Genomic DNA, 26,061 nt, shown 5'->3' on the forward strand with positions numbered 1-26,061 from the left:
AACATGGCCATATAGCCCAAAAAAACCTACAACAACCCAGTGATTCCGGCCATGAAAGCCTTCGACAATACATCAAATTAACATATTATATTAAAATACATATGTAATTTCTGATTAAATCTCTTACATTCATTTCTTTTTTTAAAAAAATCCTAATATTATTTTTAAAAACTTCATTAAAAATCAATCCCAATTCACTCTACATTTGGAATGGTTCAAAACTGCTGTTCGCAATATTTGAGGTATTCTCGGAACAGGAGAAGGCACCACAGAAGCCGACTGATCCAGAAGTATACGAGAACCAACAAACTCATATCCAGTTAAGCTAAATTCCTATTGGAGAAAAATAAACATTTCAGTTTGGAACTTTAAAAATGTAATGATGACTTTAAAGCTCTGTGTGCTCCCAGGAAGATGAAAGACTATACTTACACGGTTGAGTAGACCTGTATAGAATTGCACTACGAATCATTTCAGGATCCAGTATAAAGTGTAATGATGGTCATAGAACTGACTTTTTCCAGAAAGATAGGACCATTTATGCTCAATGGCTATTATAAAGGTATTTTGGGTGGGGGGGGGGTTGCCATGTTAGGAGCGACTTGAGAAACTGCATGTTGCTTTTGGTGTGAGAGAATTGGTCGTCTGCAAGGACGTTGCCCAGGGGATGCCCAGATGTTTTTGTTTTTTTGAAATTTTATTTATTGTTATTATACATACATCAGAGTAAGGATAAAATAATATAGTATGAGAAATTTTATAGTGACACCTGGATGTTTTGATGTTTTATTATCCTTGTGGGAGGCTTCTCTCATGTCCCCACACGAGGAGCTGGAGCTGATAGAGGGTGCTCATCTGCGCTCTCCCCGGATTCGAACCTGCAACCTGTCGGTCTTCAGTCATGCCAGCACAGGGGTTTAACCCACTGCACCACCAGGGGCTTCTATTATAAAGTGAGTATCCCTTATCCAAAATGCTTGGGACAAGATATGTTTTGGGTTTTGGGACACCTGTATTTACATGTAGATACATAATGAGATATCTTGGAGATGGGACCCAAGTCTAAAAATAAAATTCATTTGTGATTCATAAGCACCTTATTCACATAGCCTGAAGATAAGTTTATACAATATTTTAATAATTCTCTGCCTGAAACAACATTTGTGTACACGGAGCCATCAGAGATGAAAGGTGTCACTATCTCCGCCATCCATGCAGACAATTTTGGAGTATTTCAGAGTCAGAATTCTGGATAAGAGTTGCTCAACCTGTATCAATCGTAGAATCATATTACTTAGCATAACAAGATCTTCTTCTCTTCCCTTAAACCAGTGGTTCTCAACCTGTGGGTCCCCAGATGTTTTGGCTTTCAACTCCCAGAAATCCTAACAGCTGGTTAGTTAGTTGGGATTTCTGTGAGTTGTAGGCCAAAACACCTGGGGATCCACAGGTTGAGAAACACTGCCTTAAACCTATCCCAAACATTGAATATAGCAAGTTTCTCAGCTCTTTGGAGAAGATTCATAGTATGCAGTGGGGGTATCCAAGGAAATAAGAATTACTCGCCTCCCATTCAATTGATGAAAATAGTTTCACATGTCAGAACTGGCCAAAGGTTTCATGGATATAATCAATCTACCCCGGATTTTATTCCAGATTTTAAAATAGTGAATTGCTGAATTGATTCAGAGCAGTGATTCTCAACTTGTGATGTTTTGGCCTTCAACTCTCAGAAATCCTAACAGCTGGTAAACTGGTTGGGATTTCTGGGAGTTGTAGGACAAAACACATGGAGACCCACAGGTTGAGATCCACTGATTTAGAGGACAGGATTCAACCCTTGGGAGGGCTCCTTTAAATAAAACCCAGAGCAGATTCATCCCATTTCAAAGCTACTGGTCACCACAGGCAGTGTCAAAACAAAAGCTGTGGGTTCCATATGTTAATTTCAATATGCTTAGTTCTATGTTGGATGCTGGGGATTAGGCATTATATCCCCAAAAAGAGCTCTCAGTCCCCTTCTATACTGCCATATAATCCAGATTGTCAAAACAGATAATCTACATCAGGGGTCCTCAAACTAAGTCCCCAGGGCCGAATACAACCCTCCAAGATCATTTACCCAGCCCTCACTCAGGGTCAATCTAAGTCTGAAATGACTTGAAAGCACAACAGTCCTATTTCATCAGCCAAAGGCAGGCCCACACTTCCCACTGAAATACTAATAAGTTTATATTTGTTAAAATTGTTCTTCATTTTAATTATTGTATTGTTTTTAAATGTTTTTGGACTACAAATAAGATATGTGCAGTGTGCATTGGAATTCATTCATGCTTTTTTCAAATTATAATCCGGCCTTCCAACAGTTTGAGGGACTGTGACCTGGCCCTCTGTTTAAAAGAAATTGAGGACCCCTGATCTATATTATATCTGCTTTGAACTGGATTATATGAGTCTACACTGCCATAAATCCAGTTCAAAGCAGATAATGTGGACTTTATTTGGCAGTGTAGAAGGGGCCTCAGAGGAACCACTGCTAGATGTCATTGCATAGTTGTCTACCTACAGCAGATATTGGAATAGGAGCCATCTGGATGACCTGAGACCTGGGGACCAAAGAATTGGAGACCAAGCATAGACCCATAGCAGAAGCCTATTGAAGATACTAAAAGAACAATACGTCCTTACGTTCATGGAGAGTCGCTAAGGAACAGTGCTGTTTTGAAGAAAAATAACACTGAATAATCATTAGATTTTCTGTTTACTTGATTATTCGAGCATTTTAAAGCCATGATCGTCTAAGTTCTGAATGTGCCCACTTACTTGGGCTTCCGCTCCTTAGCGGTGAAGGGCTGCGGTGTCGAGGTGGCTAGAAGATAAAGAACAAAAGGGAGATGAGATAACATGACTGACCCATCCCAACACATTTTGATCTAGAACAGTGGTTCTCAACCTGGAGTCCCCAGATGCTTTTGGCCTTCAACTCTCAGGAATCCTAACAGCTGGTAAACTGGCTGGGATTTCTGGGAGTTGTAGGCCAAAAACATATGGGGACCCCAGGTTGAGAACCACTGATCTAGAAAGATCTCCACTTATACATTTGAATTTATACATTCTCTTACATTCATCCACCAACCCAAACACGATAAGAAAAGGAGGAGAAGGGGGAGAACTGGATGTTTTCAGGTGAGATACTCAACTATACAGTTAGTCCTCTACATTCACTGGGCTTTAGGGTGCAGGAGAGCCAAGGAAGATTTTTTATAATCTTTTTTTTACCGGAGAGAACAGCTCTTTAGGAATCTCTAGATCAGTGGTTCTCAACCTGTGGGTCCCCAGATGTTTTGGCCTTCAACTCTCAGAGATCCTAACAACTGGTAAATTGGCTGGGATTTCTGGGAGTTGTAGGCCAAAATACCTGAGGACCCCACAGGTTGAGAACCACTGCTCTAGATCCTCCAGCACAATTCTATAGGCAACTTCAAACACTGATGAACTTATAAATGCTTAGTGTTCTCTCATTGAGTCCCTACATCCTTATTGCACAAGTTGGAAGTCCTAGAGATTCCTAGAGACCATATTACCATTATCTAATGCTCATTGTTTGGCTAAATCAATGGCACATTATACTCAAGTAAATATGGTGATTAAATCAATATATAATCAAATGTGCAAAAGTGAAGCCCGCAAACACAGAAGGTCTTTTCTCAATGTCCTCTCTAACACTTCATTTAACACATCCAAAGAAGCTTTTAGGCCAAATTTTAAGAGAGCCTTAAAACAGCTTCTCCAATGTCTCCTTTAAAGTACAAACTAATGGATGGATCCACTGCTCTACTGACATGGGAACCACCAGTTACCACTGTCCACTTCTTTACTAAGTTGATTCTGTTCAGGGACTGTGGCGCAGCTGGCTAGGAGTCAGCTGCATTAAGAACACTACTGACAAAAGGTCATGAGTTCTAAGCCAGCCCGGGTTGGAGTGAGCTTCCAATCAATTTGTGTAGCTTGCTGTCGACCTTTGCAGCCCGAAAGACAATTGCATCTGTCAAGTACGAAATTTAGGTACCGCTTATGCAGGGAGGCTAATTTACAGCACCATAAAAATCTCCAGCAAGCATGCAAAGAATGAGAAAGTTCTTCATCAATGTCACAAATAAACAGTGAAGTGACAGCTCCCCTGGTGGCCAGAATACCCTCATGAAAAAGCTGGAATGTTAAATAGCCTCTGTGTGTCTGTCTATATATGTTGTGTGTCTATGGCATTGAATGTCTGCCATGTATATATACATTGTAATCCTCCCTGAGTCTCCTGCAGGGTGAGAAGGGCGGAATATAAATACTGTAAATAAATAAATAAATAAATAAGTTGACAGTTTAGATCAAGTTGGAGGGAGACAGGGGGTATGGCTTGAAGATATCATTAAAATCTGGCTCCCCGCTTCCATGCATGCATCTCTTACTCATCTTAAATGTTAAATGCTGCTTTCAATGTATGGGTTTGCATCCAATCTTGGATCATATTGCGAGTCAGGACATTCTACTTTACCAAGTGTCGGGTGTAGCCAGCATTGCGAGACAGAGGGCTCAGGCTGCGACTGCGGCATCTGCTCCGGCTTCTACTTCTGTGAGACCACTAAAAATATACATAGAATATGAGACATGACATTCTTAAACAGAGAGTAATTACTTCAGTAATGTTATCAGAAGACAAGAATGCAATGTGCAAGGGAAGAATACACGAGCCTTAACATGTCCCTATGTTAAGGTCATTGCCCCAAATGCTGAGTGGAAGTTCTTGGAAATGCTAACTCCCATTTGAAATCCCAATGTAAAACCAAGGTTATCAAGATAGTAGAATAGTCCTCAATCCAATTTGGACAAAATGACAAGCCACAAATTTGGAGGAACTCTGGCTCACAGTAGGTTAGCGCACTCAGCCTCACCACTATCACTTGCAGAAGGAGCATAGTGTTGGGGCTCCAGCAGCAAGATGCTGGGGATTCTGCCTTGGAGGATGAGGGGAATAATGGATTTTTCACTGAGTCTGTGTATAATCAGGCTGAAACACAGACAGAAATGCTGGCTGTAGATCAGAGAGAAGGACCAACAGCTGCAGATGAGGATGTTTGGGATTCCATTTCTCTTGAGAATCTGCCTTCTTGGACTTCACAAGATGGGGAGTTACCCCATGATATGAGATTAGGCCTCCGCTTGGAGAGAGCAAAGAAAAGGTTAATTAGAAAGTCAGAGAGACTCTGTGAGAAGCAGCCCTTGAAACCCAGGTGGCGTAGGGTGGGAGGGATGACTTCATGGCTTCTTGGTCAGATTTGAGCTTAAATTAAGTGATGTTTTCCTGGTCTCTTCAGAGCAGACAACTTTGCCATAAAATCAAGTTCATGTTCAGCTCTCAAGTTTGCCTTTGTTCTGAAAGAGTTTTGTCTTGGAAAATTGATAACTATACTCTTCACTTCATGGATTTCATGTTCCTTGCTATCTTGGACTATTGATCTTTGTATATTTGGACTACTGCTATTTCATATCACCTTTTCTACTGCTTTTTTAGAAATGCCCATTTTTCCTTTTGTATATCCTTTTTGTAAATAAACAGCTCTAGTTAGCTACCACTTGACTCTGTATGGTGCAAGGTGAAAAGGTATTCCTGGGCTGAAGTGCAACACATATTCAAGTAATGGGCCTCTACCACCATTAATAAGGTTCTTAGGATGTAATGTGAGTTGTTTGCTCTTGGAAGCGATTTAAAATATGACCCAAAATGCTGACATCCTTTGCATCTGAGTAAAGCACTTACTAGAGCACCTCTTCTTGTGACTACTTCTCCCTTCACGATGATAGAATCTTCTTCCATGAGAGCAGGCCACACATGGTAGGCCACCAGCGGAGCAGAGAATTCAGAGTCGTAGCTGCGGCGGTATCTGGACACACATAAGGAGATTTCATTTGCACCTTAGTTGGCAGTCTATGTGACACTAATTACACCCATTAAACCAGAGCCTTTCAGTACTATTTCATAGGCATGGGCAGTCCATGGTTCTAAATGGTTCTAAAGTACTTACAAAATTAGGGGGCACTGGTGCTTTGCATCTACTGTGTTGCTAAAGTTCTGGTGGTGAAGATTTCAAAACTCTAACAAAACTTTCAAAATTTCATTATTAGTTCATTATTGGCATTTTTTATGACAGAACCCATTAGGAACTGCCATTTATAATGAAATGTTGAAAGTTTTGTTACAGTTCTGAAATTTTCACCACAAGAACTTTAGCAACACTGTAGAAGTAAGGCACCAGCGCCCCCTAGTTTTGTAAATACTTCAGAACCATTTAGAACCATGGATTGCCCATGCCTTCTATTTCAGGGGAAAAGAAGAGTGGGTCTTCTTTTCCCCTTTCTTTCTTTTCTCCCCACCCCTTTCCTCTGATGTGCTATACAACAACAAGACATCCCTACTCTTCTTCCCTTTTAAAACACACTCCTGCATACTGTCAGGAAGACAAGTTTCCAAATGTATGAGAAGAATCACATATTATAAGTCTATGCCCCCATCTACACTACCATATAAAATCCAGATTATCTGCTTTGAAATGGACTATATGGCAGTGTAGACTCAGGGCCCTTCCACACAGCCATATAACCAGAATATCAAGGCAGAAAATCCCACAATATCTGCTTTGAACTGGTTTATCTGCGTCCACACTGCCATATATTCCAGTCCAAATCAGATAATATGGGATTTTATTCAGTTGTGTGGAAGAGGCCCCATATAATTCAGTTTAAAGCAGATAATGTGGATTATCTGCTTTGATAACCTAGATTATATGGCAGTGTAGATCCAGCCTATGATTCTGCAAACACAAGCAACAGGCCCAAAGTCATCCACTGAGCTTCATACGTGATTGAGAATTTTAAAATCTGATTTATCTAGTCACACTAAACTAATATAGTGCTATGATTCCACCTTTAACTACTGCAGCAATAACTTATGGAATCTGGGAGTTGTAGATTTTGTGAGGCATTCTGCCTGGAAATTCTTAATACCCTTCCCTAAACTTTAAATTCCAGGAATCTATGGGATGTTGCCATTGTGACAAAATGGTATCAAAATGCTCTAATTGTGTAGTGTGTATGGTAATCAAAGTGATGGTCCCAAGACAGTGTTCGTCTCTGGGCAACTGCCCGCTTTCCCTTTGGGAATTTCCAGAGGAAAAAAGCAACATTTGTATTCAATGACTACTAACAATAGTAATGATGGAATTAAAAACCACTTTGAGTCCCCCCAGCGGTGAGAAAGGCAGTATATAAATACTGTAAATAAATAAATAATATAGTCCTATTTCCAGGAACATGGGGGGGGGGATCTTATTGGACTCCAAACATCAGATAGTTTAGAAAGCAATGTGTTATATCATATTTAATTCATGTAGCCCCCTTCTGAACTGCCATATAATCCAGATTAATCCACATTATCTGCTTTGAATGGAATTATATGAATGTACACTACTATATAATCCAGTTCTAAACAGGTAATCGGGATTTTATATGGCCGTGTAGAAAGGGCCTTAACCAACTGAAGAATGCTTCAAAATAAACGGATAAAAATAAAGCAGAAAATAATAGTAATAATGGAATTAATAACAAGCATTATTAACAAGTTCACTGTATCTACTGCAGTTGATAATGCCATTTCTCAATATATTTCAATAGAGTTCACAGCCCTGTGTAGTTGCCCACCACCGAATGGAGGGAAGAGAATAACAGCCATGTCATTCACATTTACAAGTCTATATGCTTGAACTTCTCTTACTTGTACTCGCTAAAAAGTTCTCCATCTGTACCAAATGAAACATCGAGTGGAGGGTCCAAAGTCTGCATGGAAAAGGCCACCCTGCACAACTCCCGTATTAAACTACTGATCATGATAAAATCAACTTCTGGAGGGAAGGAAATCTGAGGATTGGTGTTCATTGCACGGATGACATCCTGAAAGCAAATGCAACATAAAGTGTCATTTAGCACACTAAAGTTATAAGTGTGCTTTAAATAAGAGAGGAGATAAAATTCAAAATTCAGGAAAGCACACACACACCTGCATGTGTACATGCAGACACACAAACATAGACACAAACAAGAAAAAGAGCACAAAGGAGAGAGAAGTATTATGTCAACACAAGGTAGTGTCTCTTTTCCTACAAGTTTTGAGTAGCTGGCCTAAAATAATGTTAGCGTTTGTGAGATGAAGTTATATATTATGGCCTTTCCTGGTAATTATTTTATCACCAGATTTGCATAGTTTTCGGTCTATGGAGTATGATATAATTTATCTAGATTATACATCTTGGACAGAAGAGTCATATTTTCCTAACACAATCAAAAACATTTTATAACTGGGAAAATAATGCAATGTAGAATGCAATGTTCACATCACTGTTGTTTCAAGATGCTGCCAGGTTGATTTATCGGCTTGTTTTCTAAAAGCCTAGATAAACTTTTTGACAGTTTTATTCTACTAACTTGTTCATACATATTAATTTCTGATATGACTTGACTTTTATTTTAATTGGGTTTTATGCTGCTATTGTTTAGGTTGCTGCTTTCTGTATTTTCTGCTCATTGTTGCATTAATTTATATGTAGTCAAGCAGTTTCAGCAGAGAGATGTCATAAACATTAGTAGTATACAGTAGATCATCCACAATCAGTTGCAGAGGGTTTCTCAGCTGCTTTTGGGGCACCTGTTGTAGTCTGGCAAGAATCAGAGGATTTTTCTGAATGTTCAGAGGATGAGGGGGATGATGGGTTTCAAAGTGAAGAGTCTGTGAGTGATTGGAGGGAATTGTGGGCAGATGAGACTGATGTTTGGGATTATTCAGCCCAGGCAACAGGAGGAAATGAAAGTACCAGTTCCATTGGAACGAAGGTGTTAAAAGTCGGCACATGAGATTTTCTCAGAGGCTCAGAGTTAAGGCTGAGAGGAGATCCAGGTGCATGAGGAATGATGTCATGGGTGGTTTAGCAGGATTAAGTTAGTGGGTTGTTTTCAGGCCTATTAGAGGAGACAATGTTGCTATAGGAGATTGTTCTCCCGTCTCTGCAGTCAAGTTCTTGGTTCAAGTATTCTCAAGTTTCCTGTTCTTGTTTATGGCTTTGTTTCCTTAGAGGGTTTATCTCGGGAAAGTTCCTGCTTTCCTGTTCATGGATGTATGTTTGGAGTACTGCTGTGGATTTTGGTTTCCTTGGATTTATGTTCCTTGTCATTTTTGGATTACTGCTATTTTGCATTTTCTATTCTACTGACCCTTTTGGAATTCCCCCTTTCCCCTTTTTATCTACTTTCTTTAATAAACATTTTTAGATTGAATTACTGAACTCTGATGTGATGCTGGGTGAAAGGGTGTTCCAGTGCTAGTGTGCAACAACACCCTAGTGTTAAAGAGCAATCCTCTTCTACCAATTCTGTTAGAATAGATAATGCCAATCTAAAGGTTATCCTCCATTTGGATGCTGCATAAATCTACTGCTGTTTAAAGAAATGACAGAGTAGCAAAGCTCCATTAATACACTGAATGTGTGTGCACTGAGTACAGATACTGCTCCATTCACATTAAAACTTACATTGACACTGGACTGAACATCATAGAGATCCTCCTGGCGAATGATATAGTCCATCACCATGTCTTCAAGTGATTCAGAACCAGAGTAACTCAGGGACAGAGTCTTTCTAACACGCATTTTGAACTGTCTGTATGCCCTCTTTGCAGCTTGGAAAGATTCCTACAAACAATAAAAAAGCTTATTAAAGATAGAAATCTGGGACAAAAACAAACAAACACCAGGTCATTTAATTACACTATGTAACATGACTTTTGTTCCTGGGTTATAAAAGTCATTTGGATACTTACTTCAACCTTTATATGTCACCAGAAAATTTACCTGTCTGCTTTTATAATAACAACAACTATCATTATCATCATCACCATTATTATGACTATCGCTATGTCCACCTAAAAGTCAAAGCCAAATTCACATCACTCACACAAAATTATTATTATTATTACTATTATTATTATTACGCATGTGACTGATTCTTATTGAGGTATGAGAGATTTACAAATGGCTATATTACAAGCATGAGTGATATTGGAAAGAAAAGGTTATATTTCACCCTTACCACAGCTGCAATGTAGATTATTCTCTGCACAATCTCCAGATCATCAATGTAACTCCTCAAGAGGCTTTGAGCATCCAAGCGTTCCTGAGTATAAATATCACTGAAGCGTTCCACAAGGTTAGCGTGACGGGAAGCATTTGTGAGTCTTGAACAGCCAGGTGAGAAACTCTTCATTGGAGATGGGCTGGGAGATCTACTTCGGGCAGATATTGGGGAAGGTGACCGACTCCGTGCAAGTCTGGAAGAGAATTGCCAAATGGTAATAATGACAGAACTTTTTCTTTACTAGACAGTACTCTTGAATACCTAGAGCACCTAGACAATACCTAGAGGGGATATATTTTGTCAGATGCAAGTAACCAGTCCCATAGATATGAGGGATGTACTGCATCTGCTTTTATAGAAAAAGGAGCTTCTTAACTTAGATAGGGCAAGAGTCTTACTTGCTTTGCAGAACCGATTTCTGAGCAGCGAGGACAGCAATCTCATCCTTCAGTGTTAGAATCTGCTGCTCATACTCATTCAGTCGCTCCAAGTTGATCAGAGCACACTCTTCTTTTGCTCGAGAAGCCTTTAGACTTAACCACAAAGAATAAATTCAGTGAAATGGGGTGTTTCTACCAAAGTAAGGACATTGCTTAACACTATATTAACAAATTTGTACAAAATTGTTAAAAGCTGATCATTAGAAACCATGTCAAAGTTACCCATGCACACCAAAAAGAAATATGAAATGACATTTATCCTTCATGTACATTTTATCTGCATTACACTTAAATCCTTGCATGTCTGGTGTTGAACTGCCAAAAAATCACATCTCGTGAAAGAGGAGGATTTCTCCGCATAATGTATCTGCTATTTATAAAGTATTACATTCATTTCACTCTGCATTGGATATTTTGTCCTAATTTTTGTTGTTGTTGTCTTTACTTCTCAGCCAGAAAAAAAGTGGTTCACAATATATATTTTCTGTAATTTTGAGTGCTTCACAAATCTAACATGACATCTTCAGGAAGCACTAAAAGTACAGTTTCTGGAGCACTCACGCCTAGAAATATACCACCAGAGCTCCCTAATCCTAATATTAGAATAGATCAAATCATTAATTACAATTCTGAGACACACTACATAAGGCATGGCTAGTTGTTGGCTATGGCTGATCTGAGATGGTTTTAAACAATTGATTTTAGAGATAACTGATTTTAGTGTTTGTGTATATTTATAGCTTATTTTATGTTCCAGCATTGATTGTTTGCCATATATATGTTGTGTTCCACCCTGAGTCCCCCTCTGGGTGAGAAGGGCAGAATATAAATGCTTTAAATAAATAAATAATAGTTGTTGATGCGCTACCCTAATCACACATGCTATTGTGGCACACTTTTGGATTCAAAATGTCTCTAATTTCTTAGACAAAAGCATTCACACTCTAAAAACAGCAAAAAAACCCCACACAAAACAGGTGAGATAAAAAATGGGCAGCCTCCACACGTTTTTGACTACAGCGCAGCTTTCATTCATCACAGTTAATGTAGCTACTAATGTAGAATCATGTGAGCTGAAGTTTGAAGCATCTGCAGAATCCACAAAAAATTGAGAATACTTTCTGGAGTCTGCAGGACAATCAAAAAACACATCACAAGATGTCAAAAGATAACAGAAAAGCCAAACCCTTTGTGACCAATGTGTGCTCTAGAGGACATGCTACACATGATGTACCAATGAGGACATGCTACAGATAATGTACCTCATTTTAGTTGGCCTACAAAAATGAGACTGAAGGGTTTGAATCTCTGTTCGGCTATGGAAAGCCACTGGATGACTTCAGGAAAGTCACACTCTCTCAGAGAAATACAACAGCAAACCCTCTCTGAACAAATTCTGCCAATACAGCCCAGTGACAAATTCATTACTGTTGGAAATCAACCTGAGACCCCTGAGGCTTATCAGTTCATTGATGATTTAGAGAGGATTGTGGGATTTCCTGTGGGATTTCCTGTGGGATTGAAATGATGATGATTCCAGTCAGGGGAATGTTGCTTCTCTCTGTAGAAATCTGACTTGGAAAGTGCAGGACTTCAAGGTCAGTCAGAGAAGCCAGAAACTGCAACATTAGATAAGGAGTCAGGCAAAGAGATAAGTGATACAGAAGGCTCTCAGAAGAAAAACCTAGTGTTACGGAGATCAACAAAGCTCATCATTTATAGATCAGAGCAGAAAATAGGCATCATAGGTCCGAGCGATTACATGGGAAAGTTGGGGAGAAATTTTGTGGGGGAAAAACATGATTTCATGGGTGCCTATTAATTAGCAAGTTGTTTATCTAAGAGTTAGTTCAGGCAATGCAGCATTCAAGTGTGAAGCTAGGCCTGAGTTCTCTGGTTCTTGTCTCAAGTCAAGCCTTGGTTTTGGATTTAAGTTTCCTGGAAGTTTTCTATGTTCTTGCCTTTATATTCCTGCTCAAGTTTTACTAAGTATACCTTTTGCTTGTGCACTTATGCTGTACCTGTAACTTTTTGGCTATTCCTAGACTGTGTTACCTTGGGATCTACATAAGACATTTGGATTATTGTTTGGTTATCACTTAAACCATTTTTTAAATTATACATCTTCTTTCTTTCATCCTGATTTTTCATATATTTTTATATATTTTTACAATAAACTCTTTGCTTATACTCTGGACTCTTGTGTGATGCTGTGGTCATAGGTGTTTCCAGGCCTGGGGTGCAACAGTCAGCAATCAGAAATGACTTGAAGGCAGACAACAGCAACACATTTTTCTCCTTTATGATTTGATGTTTAATAATTAAATTATTAAATTATTTGATAATTAAATTATTTAATTTATGGTAGTCTTTTTATTTGTTCTTTGCACCTTACGGCATTGAATGTTTGCTATTGTATGTTGTTAACTGCCCTGAGTCCCCATTGGGGAGATCGGGCATGATACAAATAAAAATGTATTATTATTATTATTATTATTATTATTATTATTATTATTATTGATATAACCACTGAAGAAGACTCCTAAAGCACACATAAGCCAGGACATGTCAACCTTTTCCACCAATGAACTGTCATCTTTTGAGCATCTTGAGACATATCCCAGATACCAAGTGCAGAACATCAGGTAAGGAAAGGATAATCTATGAGGGTTGAATGAAAAAGAATGCCTCCACCTTCATAACTCCTTAACAGATGGCAGTATGTGGCAGGTACTGGCTTGTTCAGTGGACTCTCCTCTACAGTTCCATTTTGGCGGGAAGCCTTATCATTGAACGATTGTGTTGTTAAAGTGTGAAGTATGAAACCCTGTGCAGATGGTCGGTCAATGCGACTTAAGCAACATGCAGTCATTGAATTTTTGACAGCAGAAGGTGTTGTCAACCCAAAGGAGATTCATCAGAGAATGCAAGCTGTTTATGATGATTGTGTTGATGTGAGTACTGTGTGTCATTGGGCGAGTAAGTTTAAAGATGTTGAGGTGGGCACATCTGACTTGCGTAACAAAGAGTTGGACGTCCTGTGACAGCAACCACCGAGTTTCACAGGCAAAAGGTTGACAGATTGATTCAGGATGATCATTATATCACTCAGAGTGAAACTTCAAGCATAATCAGCATTTCACAAGAATGTGTAGGTCACATTATTCCTTTGCTTGGCTATTGGAAGATCTGTGCACGATGGGTTGCGGAAGCAGAGTGTTGACTTCTGTGATGGCTTCAGGAAACTTGTTCATCGTTGGCAGAAATGTATCCAATTGTCTGATGATTATGTGGAAAAGTGAATAGTGATAGTTAAAGAGCACATTCTAAGGATTATTTCTGTGCTTGATATATTAAAATATTGCCATCCAAGCCCAAGTAACGAAGGTGAAGGCATTATTTTTCATTCAACCCTCGTAAATCCACAGGAAATAATAAATGATCAAGAATATGAACAGGACATAAAAAGAGTATTAAATCTGTGACTGACAAGTTTCACAGTCAGTCGCAGTTGGTGTGTTTATGTCAGTGAAGCAATGAATCCATGCTGAGTTTAAAGAAGCTGAAATGATTCGGGATAGAAATAGAGTTCAGTTCATTGGACAGCTTTTTAAAACTTTGAACTGAAATCCAAGCAGATTCAGAAGCTCAATAAAATGGAAACCAGCACATGCCACCAGTTTATCGTCATCAACAGCCCTGCACAATAGTTCTCTTACTCTGCTTTTAGCTGAACAATTTCATCCTCGGCTGCCAAAATGGTGGTGGCTGACTTGGCCTTTGTGTCCTCAAGAGCCAGTTGGGTGTCTGCAAGACTGCAAGAAAAGTCGACACCCAGATGCACACTTTTAATATAAAAAGCATACGTTCTGTTCAGAAATTTTAAAAAACCAAAAACCAATAAAATGAATCCTATTGTTAGCCCCAATTAGAGGAGAGCCATTGAGTCAAAGGGGTAGGGGCAACCTATGTAAACAAAAGGAAATGACACATCTATAGAAAAAAATGTGTGTGGGAAAACATGTGACTATATCTAAATACAATCAAAATACAATATCTATATAAATAAAAATGTAATGTTCGTTTGTGGGATTAACATAACTCAAAAACCACTGAATGAACTGACCCAAATTTAGACATAATACACCTACTACCCCAAGGAGTGACCATCACAAAAAAAATTGATTTTGTCATTTGGGAGTTGTAGTTGCTGGGATTTAAAGTTCACCTACAATCAAAGAGCATTCTGAAACCCACCAACGATGGAATTGAACCAAACTTGGCACATAGGACTCCCACCACCAACAGAAAATTCTGGAAGGGTTTGGTGGGCACTGACCTTGAGTTTGGGAGTTGTAGTTCACCTACATCCAGAGAGCACTGTGAACTCAAACAATGATGGATCTGGCCCAAACTTGGCACGAATACTCCATATGCCCAAATGTGAACACAGATAAAGTTTTGGGAAAATAGACTTTGACATCTGGGAGTTGTAGTTACTGGGATTTATAGTTCACCAACAACCAAAGAGCATTCTGAACCCCATCAACGATAGAATTGGGCCAAACCACCCACACAGAATCTCCATGACCAACAGAAAATACTGTTTTCTGGTGATTTTTGGCAACCCTTTGGACACCCCCTCTCAAGTCCGTCCAGGGGTCCCAACCCACAGGTTGAGAAATGCTGTCTTAAGGCCATCCAGTCCAACTCCCTTTAACCAGGGTAAGAAAACATAATCAAAGCCCTCCTGACAATGAGCTATCTAGCCATAGAAATATGATTCACACACACATATGCACACACACACACACACACACACACACATATATATGACAGAAATAATATCATAGTTTTGAAAGGGACCCCTAAAGAAGGACAATAATATATTCCATATTCCAGAGTAGGCAAACCAGACAATCTCTACATCAACACTAAAAAAACAAAAACAAAAAAATACAACAACAAGAAGAAGTACTGTTTACCCACAAGCATAAAGAAATTACATATATTAGAAATCAACACTTTCTCATTACTTTATTTTCCAGATCACCAGACTGGGCCACAGCAATGCATGGCACGGGATGGCTAGTTAAAATATAATACTACAGGGAGTCCCCAAGTTCCAATAGGTTCTGTAGGTTTGTTCTTAAACTGAATGTATATGTAAGTCAGAATCCAGCCACATATAAGCTGAACAAGCCTGTGGTATTTGTTTTGCTGTCTACGCCCCTGTTCAGAAGATATCACTTGACTTTCTGTCCCTGTGATAATTGGATTTTGAAAAATGTGGCTTGTTGTGGAAACAAAGGTTGGAGATAAAGCTTCAGTGGAGACCCCTCTTTCCCATGATTTCCAAGGGGTAGATATCTCTCACTTCCTGTTGTCTCATCCCCATTCTTAAGTGTGAGTCATGACTGCCTGTATACTCTCTTACCAGTCAATTTACAAATTTTAATGGTGGCATGTGCTTTTTTAAAACCAAATGAACAGAATTAAATAGTTTCGGAACTCTTACAGGAAAAATAGGGGAGAAAGAAAGTAAAATAGTGAATAATCCTACTCTTGCTGTACGAGATTGAGCTGCAAACGAGTGGCATTCAGTTCTTTCTCCAGCTGTTTTATTTCAAGGCTCTGAGAACTGGACAGTTCCCTCAGTGTCCTGTCTTTCTCCAGTGATTCCTGTTGTAAAGTATAAATACAGAATCAATGCTGGAAAGAAAATCATTGAGAAGGAGGAAAAGCATTAAAAGTTCTGTTACAATTATTTTTAAATGCTGTGGCAAATGTTGCAGGCACTTTACATTGTAACTACATGAAACTATTGCATTTCTTCAGAAAGAAGGAACCTACACACAATTTAATTTCTAATAGTTGTTCTGAACCTTTCTGCTAACTTTAGCTTTCCGTGTTAAGCTTCAGTGAACCTGTGGATAAATTTTATGAGGGTTAAGCACAACATTTTTTTTTCTCTTCAGCCTCCTTCCAGTTACTTTGAAAACTATATTTAAATGATAATAATAATTATTATTATTTATTTGACCAGTCATATGACCATTTCAAAATAGAACACGAGTAAAAAACAAGGCAAAAAGGTGAGGACAGCAGCTGGCCTTCTATTTATAGTCAGAATCTTATTTTCCTGGTTCTTCTTTCAGGAAATCTGCTCTTTTCTTGATAGCTTTCAGAATAAAAAGGCTTACTCTGATTATGTTCGATCTTTCCTGCCCTTCCTGCATCTATGGCAAGCATCCTCAGAGGTAATGAGGTGAACCTCACTACCTCTGAGGATGCTTGCCATAGATGCAGGCAAAATGTCAGGAGAGAATGCCTCTAGAACATGGCCATATAACCCAAAAAAACCTACAACAACCCACTGTCTTCATAACTGTCACTCTTTTCTTGTTAACATTGGATCTTTGGAATGGAAAACATGCTATGATGTAGCATATTCCCTGAACATACTCTGGGATCAATACAAATCTTTTTTATAATTTTTCAACTTGACTTTCACTTAACATAGGGGGGTCGCAGTTGGCGCAATGGGTTAAACCCTTGTGTTGCTGAACTGCTGACATGAAGTTCGGAAGTTTGAAGCCATAGGTCGGGGGAGCACCTGCTGTTAGCCCTAGCTGCTGCCAACCTAGCAGTTCAAAAACATGCAAATGTGAGTAAATCAATAGATACCGCTTCAGTGGGAATGTAATAATGGCACCCATGCAGCCATGCTAGCAACGCAACCAGGAGATGTCTACGGACAACAGGCTCTTCAGCTTGGAAATGGAAAAAAGAGCACCTCCCCATGGCCAGAGTTGAGTTCCACCTCCAGAAAACAAAGATGAAGGGGGAAGCCTTTACCTTTGTTATGTGTATTTGTGGGTCAAAATGGTTCGGGCCCCGCCTATCTCCGCGATCGCATCTCCCTCTATGAACCAGCGTGAACTTTAAGATCTTCTGGGGAGGCCCTCCTTTCACTCCCACCACCGTCACAAGCACGGTTGGTGGGGACGAGAGAGAGGGCCTCGGTGGTGGCCCCCCGCCTCTCGAACACCCTTCCTGGAGAAATAAGACAGGCCCCATCCCTCCCCTCCTTTCGTAAGAGCCTGAAGACCTAGTGGTTTAAACAAACCTTTGAGAACGACTAGTTCTAGCTCTGCCCCAGAGACTGTAGAAATTGGCCATATCTTTTTCTACCAATTACCCAGGTCACTTTCTTCTATTAGGCCCTGGAAATGTACAGCCATAGACTCTACCTAATTTCCTGAGTCCTCTAAAATCGCACTAGCCCGGCCCGGCCTTTTAAACTGCCTTGAACAGGCAGGATTGTTTTAAATATATGTGCTACTGTGGTTTTTAATGCTTATTTTGCCTTGTTAATTTTATGTTCATGCTGTTCTCTTTGTATGTATTGATTATGTCACTTGGAAACCGCTCTGAATCCCCTTGGGGAGATAGAACGGTATATAAATAAAGTTTTGTTGTTGTTGTTGTCGTCGTTATTACATTGTACTAAAGGCATTGAATGTTTACCTATCTATGTATGTTGTAATCCACTCTAAGTCTCCTCAGAGAGATAGAGCGGAATATAAATAAAGCGTTATTATTATATATCCCAATGCCAGTTTAATACTCTGGACAAAAATTCAAGAAAACAAAGGCAATATTTGAAAAGATAAAGTTCATTGTACCTGCAAGCGTGAAGAGCTTCCTTCAGGAGACCTTGCAGGAGGATGGCTAGAAAGACAAGACCCTAGCCATGGCAGGAGCCGAGATTTAATTATTTCCATGCCTGCATACTGTCCACCTAGATCATAAAGAAAAAAAAGCAGGGGGGGGGGGGAGGAGAGTGTTAAAATCTATACAATGATGTGACAATATAGGAGCTAACCATAATCTAGTCTATATTGTAGGGCCTATAAGCCATTGTCCATACATTCAGAACAGGGAACAACCTCACCTTGTTGACATGTTTGATTGAGGATTGTGAAAAGTTGCCCCTGGATCATGGAGTTCAATTCCATAATTTCACAGCATCGGGTCAGATTCTGATCACATGAGTTAATCTGGAAAAACAAGAAATGCTTCAATTACTCTATATCAGGGCTCCACAAACTTTTTAAACAGAGGGCCAGCTCATAGTCCCTCAAACTGTTGGAGGGCCAGATTATAATTTGGAAAAACATTAATGAATTCCTATGCACATGGCACATATCTTATTTGTAGAGAGAAAAACCACTTTAAAACAATACAATAATTAAAATGAAGAACAATTTTAATAAATATAAGCTTATTAGTATTTCAATGGGAAGTGTGGGCCTGCTTTTGGCTGATGAGATAGGATTGTTGTTGTTATTGTGTGGTTTCAAGTTGTTTCAGACTTAGGTTGACCCTGAGCGAGGGCTGGGTAAATGACTTTGGAGGGCCATATCCGGTGCCCGGGCCTTAGTTTGAGGACCCCTGCTCTATATAGTCATGTAGAAATCTAGGGGGGGATCAATCCCCCAAAATTGGATCAACACGCATGTTCATTGCTTCATTTGCTCCCCATCAGGTGATAACTTGCATGTATGAAAGGTGAATCATGGGAATAGCATCATTCAGAACTCAGTCACATTATAATATAATGTATTTCATCAAATTAGTTCCACATTTGGTTATCAGTGGCCCTTTCACAATACACAGTTATAGCACTGTGATTCTATTTGAATTTTGGTCCCTCTCTATGCAGCCCTATAAAATCCAAACTATCTGATTTAAACTGGATTATATGGCAGTGTAGACTCATATAATCCAGTTCAAGGCAGATAATGTGAATTATCTGCTTTGATAATCTGGATTATAAGGCAGTGTAGAAGGGGCCTTGGTTGCATCCTATGAAATATGGGTTTGTAATTTTGTGAAGTACTAGAGATCCCCAACAGAGAATTCTAAGTACCTTTCCATAAACTATAAATCCCAGCAATGTCATATGAAGGAAGCGTAGTAGTTGAAAAAGAATCATAGCACTATAGTGTATTATGAAAGGGTCTCCAACTGTAAGGAAATTCTGCTCACACATGTGTAAACCTATTTTAGAATTGAATGGGAAGAGGTACGTGCCAACAAATGAGATGATGCACCCAAAAGGCGCTCTTGATCTGTGAATTCAAGAAACATATCCAAAAGTTGGAGTTAGTCTCAGCATTACTGGATACTTTAATGGTATTAGAATGAGAGAGTAAATACGTTCTAGCAGAGAGGCACAAGCCAGTGGTTGCCACTGTTGAGAGAGCATGGGAACACACATTGTGATGTCAGGACATTGGTTAAGTTCTAATGGAAGTTACAAGGGTAACTAGAACAATTGCCATTTTTTACAGGAGCTGGATGAATACAATTCAGTTCCAGGATTGAATTGGAGAGACCAGGATTCAAATCTATACCTGGAAACTCACCTGGTCACCTTGAGAAGTAGCAATTCCTCAGTATACTTTACCCCACAAATCTCTTGTTACCATCAAATGTTGAGGGGGGGTGGGGAGTTGTAATTAGTTAGGTCCTAAATTACCATAAAGGCACCAAATCCTGTCTGATCTTAGAAGCTAAACAGGGTGAGCCCTGGTTACTACATGGTAAGAAGCAGGTAAGCAATAAAATGTATTATTATTATTACTTGGATGGGAGACCACCAAAGAATACCAGCTGCTGTAGGCACTATTTCAGAGAAAGTAACTGGCAAAACCTTCTCTGAGCATTCCTTGCCTATGAAAACCCTATGAAATCCATAGGGTTGCCTTAAGTTGACTAAAGACTGATACTAATAATAATAATAATAAATGATAATTAATAATAATTAATAATAATAATAAACCGATGCCATCAAAGCCAGAATTGAAAAGTCGACGATAGATCCCAAATGTAGACTCTGCAAGAAAGCAGATGAAACAATAAATCATATCCTCAGCTGCTGCAAATAGATCGTGCAGACAGACTACAAGCAGAGGCATAACACCGTTGCTCAGATAATTCATTGGAGCTTGTGCCACAAATACCATCTGCCTGCAACAAAGAACTGGTGGGATCACAAGCCGGAAAAAGTTACAGAGAATGAACACGTCAAGCTACTCTGGGACTTCTGGATTCAGACAGACAGAGTTTTGGAGCACAATACTCCGGACGTCACGATTGTGTTAAAAAACAAAGTATGGATTGTCGATGTTGCAATCCCAGGTGACAGCAGGATTGAAAAGAAACATCTGGAAAAGCTGACATCATATGAGGATGTAAAGATCGAACTGCAAAGACTCTGGGACAAGCCAGTCAAGGTGGTCCCAGTGATGATCGGCACATTGGGTGCAGTGCCTAAAGACCTTGGCCTGCACTTAAGCACAATTGGCACTGACAAAATTACCATCTGCCAGCTGCAGAAGGCCACCTTACTGGGATCTGTATGCATTATTCGCCGATACATCACATAGTCCTAGACACTCGGGAAGTGTCCAATATGTGATCCAATACAACAGCCAGCAGTGTCTGCTGCGGACTCATCTTGTTATGTTTCTAATCATCATCATCATCATCATCTTTATTTATATTCCCTTTCTCTCCCCGGAGAAATTACAGTATACAGATATAAGGCAAACATTAATGCCTTTTACACAGTGAACAACGACAACATACAATACACAGACAAAGGTAAAGGCCTTCCCCTTTTATCTCTGGCGTCTGGAGGCGATGCTCAGCTCCAGCCATGAGGAGGAGCTCTTGTTCCATTTTTCCATGCCAAGGAATACCAGGTGTTGTAGTGTAGACTATGACCTCTTCTACACTGCCAGATAAAACCCAGATGATCTGCTTTGAACTGGATTATATGACAGTGTAGACTCATATAATCCAGTTCAGGGCTGATAATGTGAATTATCTGCTTTGATAATTTGAATTATATGACAGTATAGATGGGGCCTATGTTCCAAGGAAAGAAATAGCAAGGCACCTATGACTATTTCTTGTCTAATAAAATTGTACTGAGATTCATGGGGTTACCATAAATTGACAGGTGACTTGAAGGCGCACACACGCATGTATATATTGTCTTCTGCTCCTTGGAGGCGCGAGAGGATCCCAATACAAGAAATGGGAATCCAAATGCAAGAAATGAAGACCAGGCACTGCAGATTTCTTAAACTGTGGTTTGCGATTTCCTTCCTTGGAAACATAGGCCCCTTCTACACTGCCATATAATTCCAATTGACTCCAAAAGCTCAATGTTGGAAACATGAAAAGATTGGCCACAGCAAAAGGTTTCTGAAGCCCACTCATTTCCACAAATCTGGTAGCAACAATGTGAAGGGTTTACTATGGACTCTGAAGAAGATGCTTCGACTGTACTCCACAAAAGTTAAAATCAGCCCGTTTAGCAGGCATTGCAAATGCTGATTGATTATCAGTAAATGTTTGATTTTTATACTCATTTTACATACCAATATATCCAAGTGAAAAACATTTAAGAAGCCCTGCTGCAGACTATATTTCTGAGGAAACAAATGGCAAGCCATCTATGAGTGTTTCCTATGAAAACCATATGAAATTCATGGAGTCGCCATTAAGTAGACTAGTGATTTGAAAGCACCTAGACATTTATTGTCCTGCGCTCATTGGAGATGCAAGAGGATCTAAATACAAGAAATGCAAGAGCAGTCTGTAGCCTATCAGGAGACTGCAAATCAAATGTGAATGGAAAAAGAGAAAAGCCAACAGAGTCCTGCTGTCACTTTGCTCCAACAGATTAACTCTTCAAAATAAGAAATTATGTTTTTTTTCCCAAGAGGTAGGCCTATTCTGATCACTGAGGTTGATCTTAATCTAAACAGTGTTTACAATGACATCCTGTCTGGCAAGAGGAGAGGAATGGAGGCAGGCTTTACAAATCGCTGCGGCCCACAACTCTGTATCCAGGTCACTGTGGCAACCACAACACTGCCTGCTTAGCATTGGGAAACCAGCGTCCTTGGTTACAGCTTTCCCAGGGAAATCGCTAGAGATCTCCAGCATTAGATCTGCCAAGTAAATACAGGCAGTCCTCAAGTTACACACGTCCAACATAGTTAATATGGGGGTGAGACAACAGGAAGTTAAAGAAATCTACCCATTGGAAGGAAATTTACTCTTGGAAGAGTTCTCATGGGGAAACTAGCTGCTTGTATCTCCTTCGGGAGAGATAAAGTGGGGTATTATTATTATTATTATTATTATTAATACTGATAATAATAATAATAGGTGTCTCCACTGAAGCTTTATCACCAATTCTTGTTTCCACAACAAGCCATTTTTTCCAAAATCCAACTCTCACAGGGACATAAAGTGAGGTGAAATCTTCTATACAGGGGCACAGGCAGAAAAACAAACATTATAGGGGTTTTAACCCTTTCCTTATGCTATTCAACCAAAACTTAGATAGGCAGACAGATAGATAGAGGTTCTGTAGGTTTATTATGTTGAATTTGTATATAAGTCGGAACAGGTACATTTTTAAAGTGTAACTCCAGCCAAATGTGGGCAGACCCCAAGTTACGAGCAAGGTAGGTACTGTGGGTTTGTTCTTAAGTTGAATTTGTATATTAAGTCAGAACAGGTACATTTTTAAGTGTAACTCCAACTATATAGAGAGAAATATATAGATATAGATTGTGTGACTTACATACAAGTTCAACTTAAGAAGAAGCCAACAGAACCTATCTTGTAGAACTCGTGTGTGTGTGTATACTCTCTCATACACACTAGATAGGTTCAACAATATAGATTCTGTAAGTTTGTTCTTAAATTGAACTTGTATGTAAGTTGGAATATAAGAGGACAGGTACATTTTTACGTGTAACTCCAGCCATAGATAGATAGATAGTAAGACTTACATAGAAGTTCAACTTAAGAACAGACCTACAGAACCTATCTTGTAGAACTATCTTCTTGTATGCGTATATGTATGTGTGTGTGTGTTTACATACATACATACACACGATAGGTTCTACAAGATAGGTTCTGTAGGGTTTTTTTTGTGTCAGGAGTGACTTAAGAAACTGCAAGTCGCTTCTGGTGTGAGAGAATTGACCGTCTACAGAGACGTTGACCAGGGGACACCCGGTCAGGGGACACCCAGTTTTACCATCCTGTGGGAGGCTTTTCTCATGTTCTGACAGACAGGAGCTCACCCAGCTCCCCAGATTCAAACTTGCCAACTGTTTGGTCAGCAGTCCTGCCGGCACAAGGGTTTAACCCATTGCAGCACCGCTCCTGTTCTTAAGTGGCATTTGTATGTAAGTCAGAACAGGTACATTTTAAGTGTAACCCCAGTTATATGTGTGTGTATGTGTGTGGCAGGAGTTATATTTTAAAATACACCTGTTGCGACTTACATACAAATGAAACTTAAGACCAAACCTACTTACTTAGGCAATCCCTCATAGTCTGAGGATGATGGTCCTCGAAGTGTAGTGTCCTGGTGGTGGGTCCGTAGGTGGCTGTGGAGCGCTATTCTTGATCTGCATCTTCTCCCACAGTGAGGGCATCAGTTTCTAGGTGGAACACGGTCTCGGTCAGGGTTGGCTTGACGCGCCTTCCTCTTGGCACGTTTTTCTCTTTTGCCCTCCATTTGTGCCTCTTCAAATTCTACAGCACTGCTAGTCACAGCTGACCTCCAACTGGAGCGCTCAAGGGCCAGGGCTTCCCAGTTCTCTGTGTCTATGCCAGAGTTTTTAAGGTTGGCTTTGAGCCCATCTTTAAATCTCTTTTCCTGCCCACCAACATTCCGTTTTCCGTTCTTGAGTTCAGAGTAGAGCAACTGCTTTGGGAGACGGTGGTCGGGCATCCGGACAACATGGCCAGTCCATTAGAGTTGATGGTGGATGACCATCGCTTCAATACTGGTGGTCTTTGCTTCTTCCAGCACGCTGACATTTGTCCGCTTGTCTTCCCAAGAGATTTGCAAATTTTTTCAAAGGCAGTGCTGATGGAATCATTCCAGGAGTTACATGTGGCATCTATAGACTGTCCACATCTCGCAGGCATATAGCAGGGTTGGGAGGACAATATCTTTATAAACAAGCACCATGGTATCAAACATACAGAACCTATCTTGTTAGTAACTGCCTGTATAAATGGATCTCCATTGCCCCCCAATGCGTGCATCTGTGGCATTTATGCAGCTGGACACCACCTGAACTGCCATTGCTGTAGACCAGGGTCCTCAAAATAAGTCCCAGGGGCCGGATGCGGCCCTCCAAGGACATTTACCTGGCCCTCGCTAAGGGTCAACCTAAGTCTGAAATGACTTGAAAGCACACAACAGCAATCCTATCTCATCAGGAGCCCCCGGTGGTGCAGTGGGTTAAACCCCTGTGCCAGCAGGACTGAAGACCGAATCCAGGGAGAGTGTGGATGAGCTCCCTCTATCAGCTCCAGCTTCTCATGCGGGGACATGAGAGAAGCCTCCCACAAGGATATAAAACGTCAAAATATCCGGGCATCCCCTGGGCAACATCCTTGCAGACAGCCAAAAAAAGCCAAAAGCAGGCCCACACTTCCCATTGAAATACTAATAAATATATTTTTGCCAAAATTGTTCTTCATTTTAATTATTGTATTGTTTTTAAGTGGTTTTTGCACTACAAATAAGAGATGTGCAGTGTGCATAGTAATTCATTCATGTTTTTTTCCACTTATAATCTGGCCCTCCAACAGTTTGAGGGACTGGGTTCTGGCCCTCTGTTTAAAAAGTTTCAGGACCCCTGCTCTAGTCTATAGAGTCATGGGATGTGTACTTTGACAGGGTTTTTCGCCTTCTCTGTTAGAGAGGCGTGAGACCTCCCCAAACTACAACTCCCAGGATTCCATAGCATTGAGCAGTGGCAGTAATGGTATAGTCCAGATGCACCCTAAGGAGCAACAGCCTCTGATTCTGACAGCTGGGACGTGGAAAGGTCGGCTTTGAGTGGCTGTGGGGGACCCAACGCCAACGTTCGGGGACTGTTTTGCATAAATGCAAATGGGATTCTTTCTCTTCCCCTGAGGGGAGGGGGCTGGAATCCCACCGCGAGCCCCACTCACGTGATAATCCTGGTACCAGCGCTCGAGCTTCTCCTGCAAGACCCTGCACGTCTCGTTGCTGATCAGCCTGCGGAGGCTCTCCGCCATGGCCCCCGGTGGAGCTGCGGGGGGAAAGCGGGCTCGGGAAGGCGACGGGGGCGACCTGGGCTGGGCCGCGAGGGCACGGGCTCCTTCCCCGCGCTGCCAAAGCGGGACGCTCGCTCTCCCTGCGCCGCCTCGCCTGGGCCCCCCTCCTCGCCGTGATTGGCGCGCTTTATACCCGGCGATTGTTGACCAAACTGACGTCGGTGCCAAGGGAGTTGTGGAGTTGTGG

General features: G+C 40.4%; 1 protein-coding gene across 3 annotated transcripts; it reads right to left on the reverse strand.

Annotated features, from left to right (window-relative positions):
• SPATA18 (spermatogenesis associated 18) lies at positions 1-26,061 on the reverse strand. 3 transcript variants are annotated; one of them, XM_060778512.2, is made up of 13 exons: positions 25,749-26,061; positions 18,628-18,733; positions 18,359-18,474; positions 16,234-16,352; positions 14,390-14,485; positions 10,629-10,763; positions 10,186-10,423; positions 9,630-9,788; positions 7,823-7,998; positions 5,813-5,936; positions 4,550-4,636; positions 2,824-2,869; positions 1-333 (listed from the first exon to the last, which is right to left on the reverse strand). In XM_060778512.2, exons 1-13 carry the CDS (start codon positions 25,833-25,835, stop codon positions 326-328), a joined length of 1,497 nt encoding a protein of 498 aa, XP_060634495.2. In that variant the 5' UTR covers positions 25,836-26,061; the 3' UTR covers positions 1-325. The 3 variants fall into 3 exon arrangements, with proteins under 3 accessions (XP_060634495.2, XP_060634494.2, XP_060634497.2); XM_060778511.2 differs by lacking the exon at positions 1-333 and having other exon boundaries at positions 2,308-2,869; XM_060778514.2 differs by lacking the exons at positions 1-333; positions 14,390-14,485 and having other exon boundaries at positions 2,308-2,869.

Source organism: Anolis sagrei, chromosome 5 (assembly GCF_037176765.1).
Source record: "Anolis sagrei isolate rAnoSag1 chromosome 5, rAnoSag1.mat, whole genome shotgun sequence".
Lineage (NCBI taxonomy): Eukaryota > Metazoa > Chordata > Lepidosauria > Squamata > Dactyloidae > Anolis > Anolis sagrei.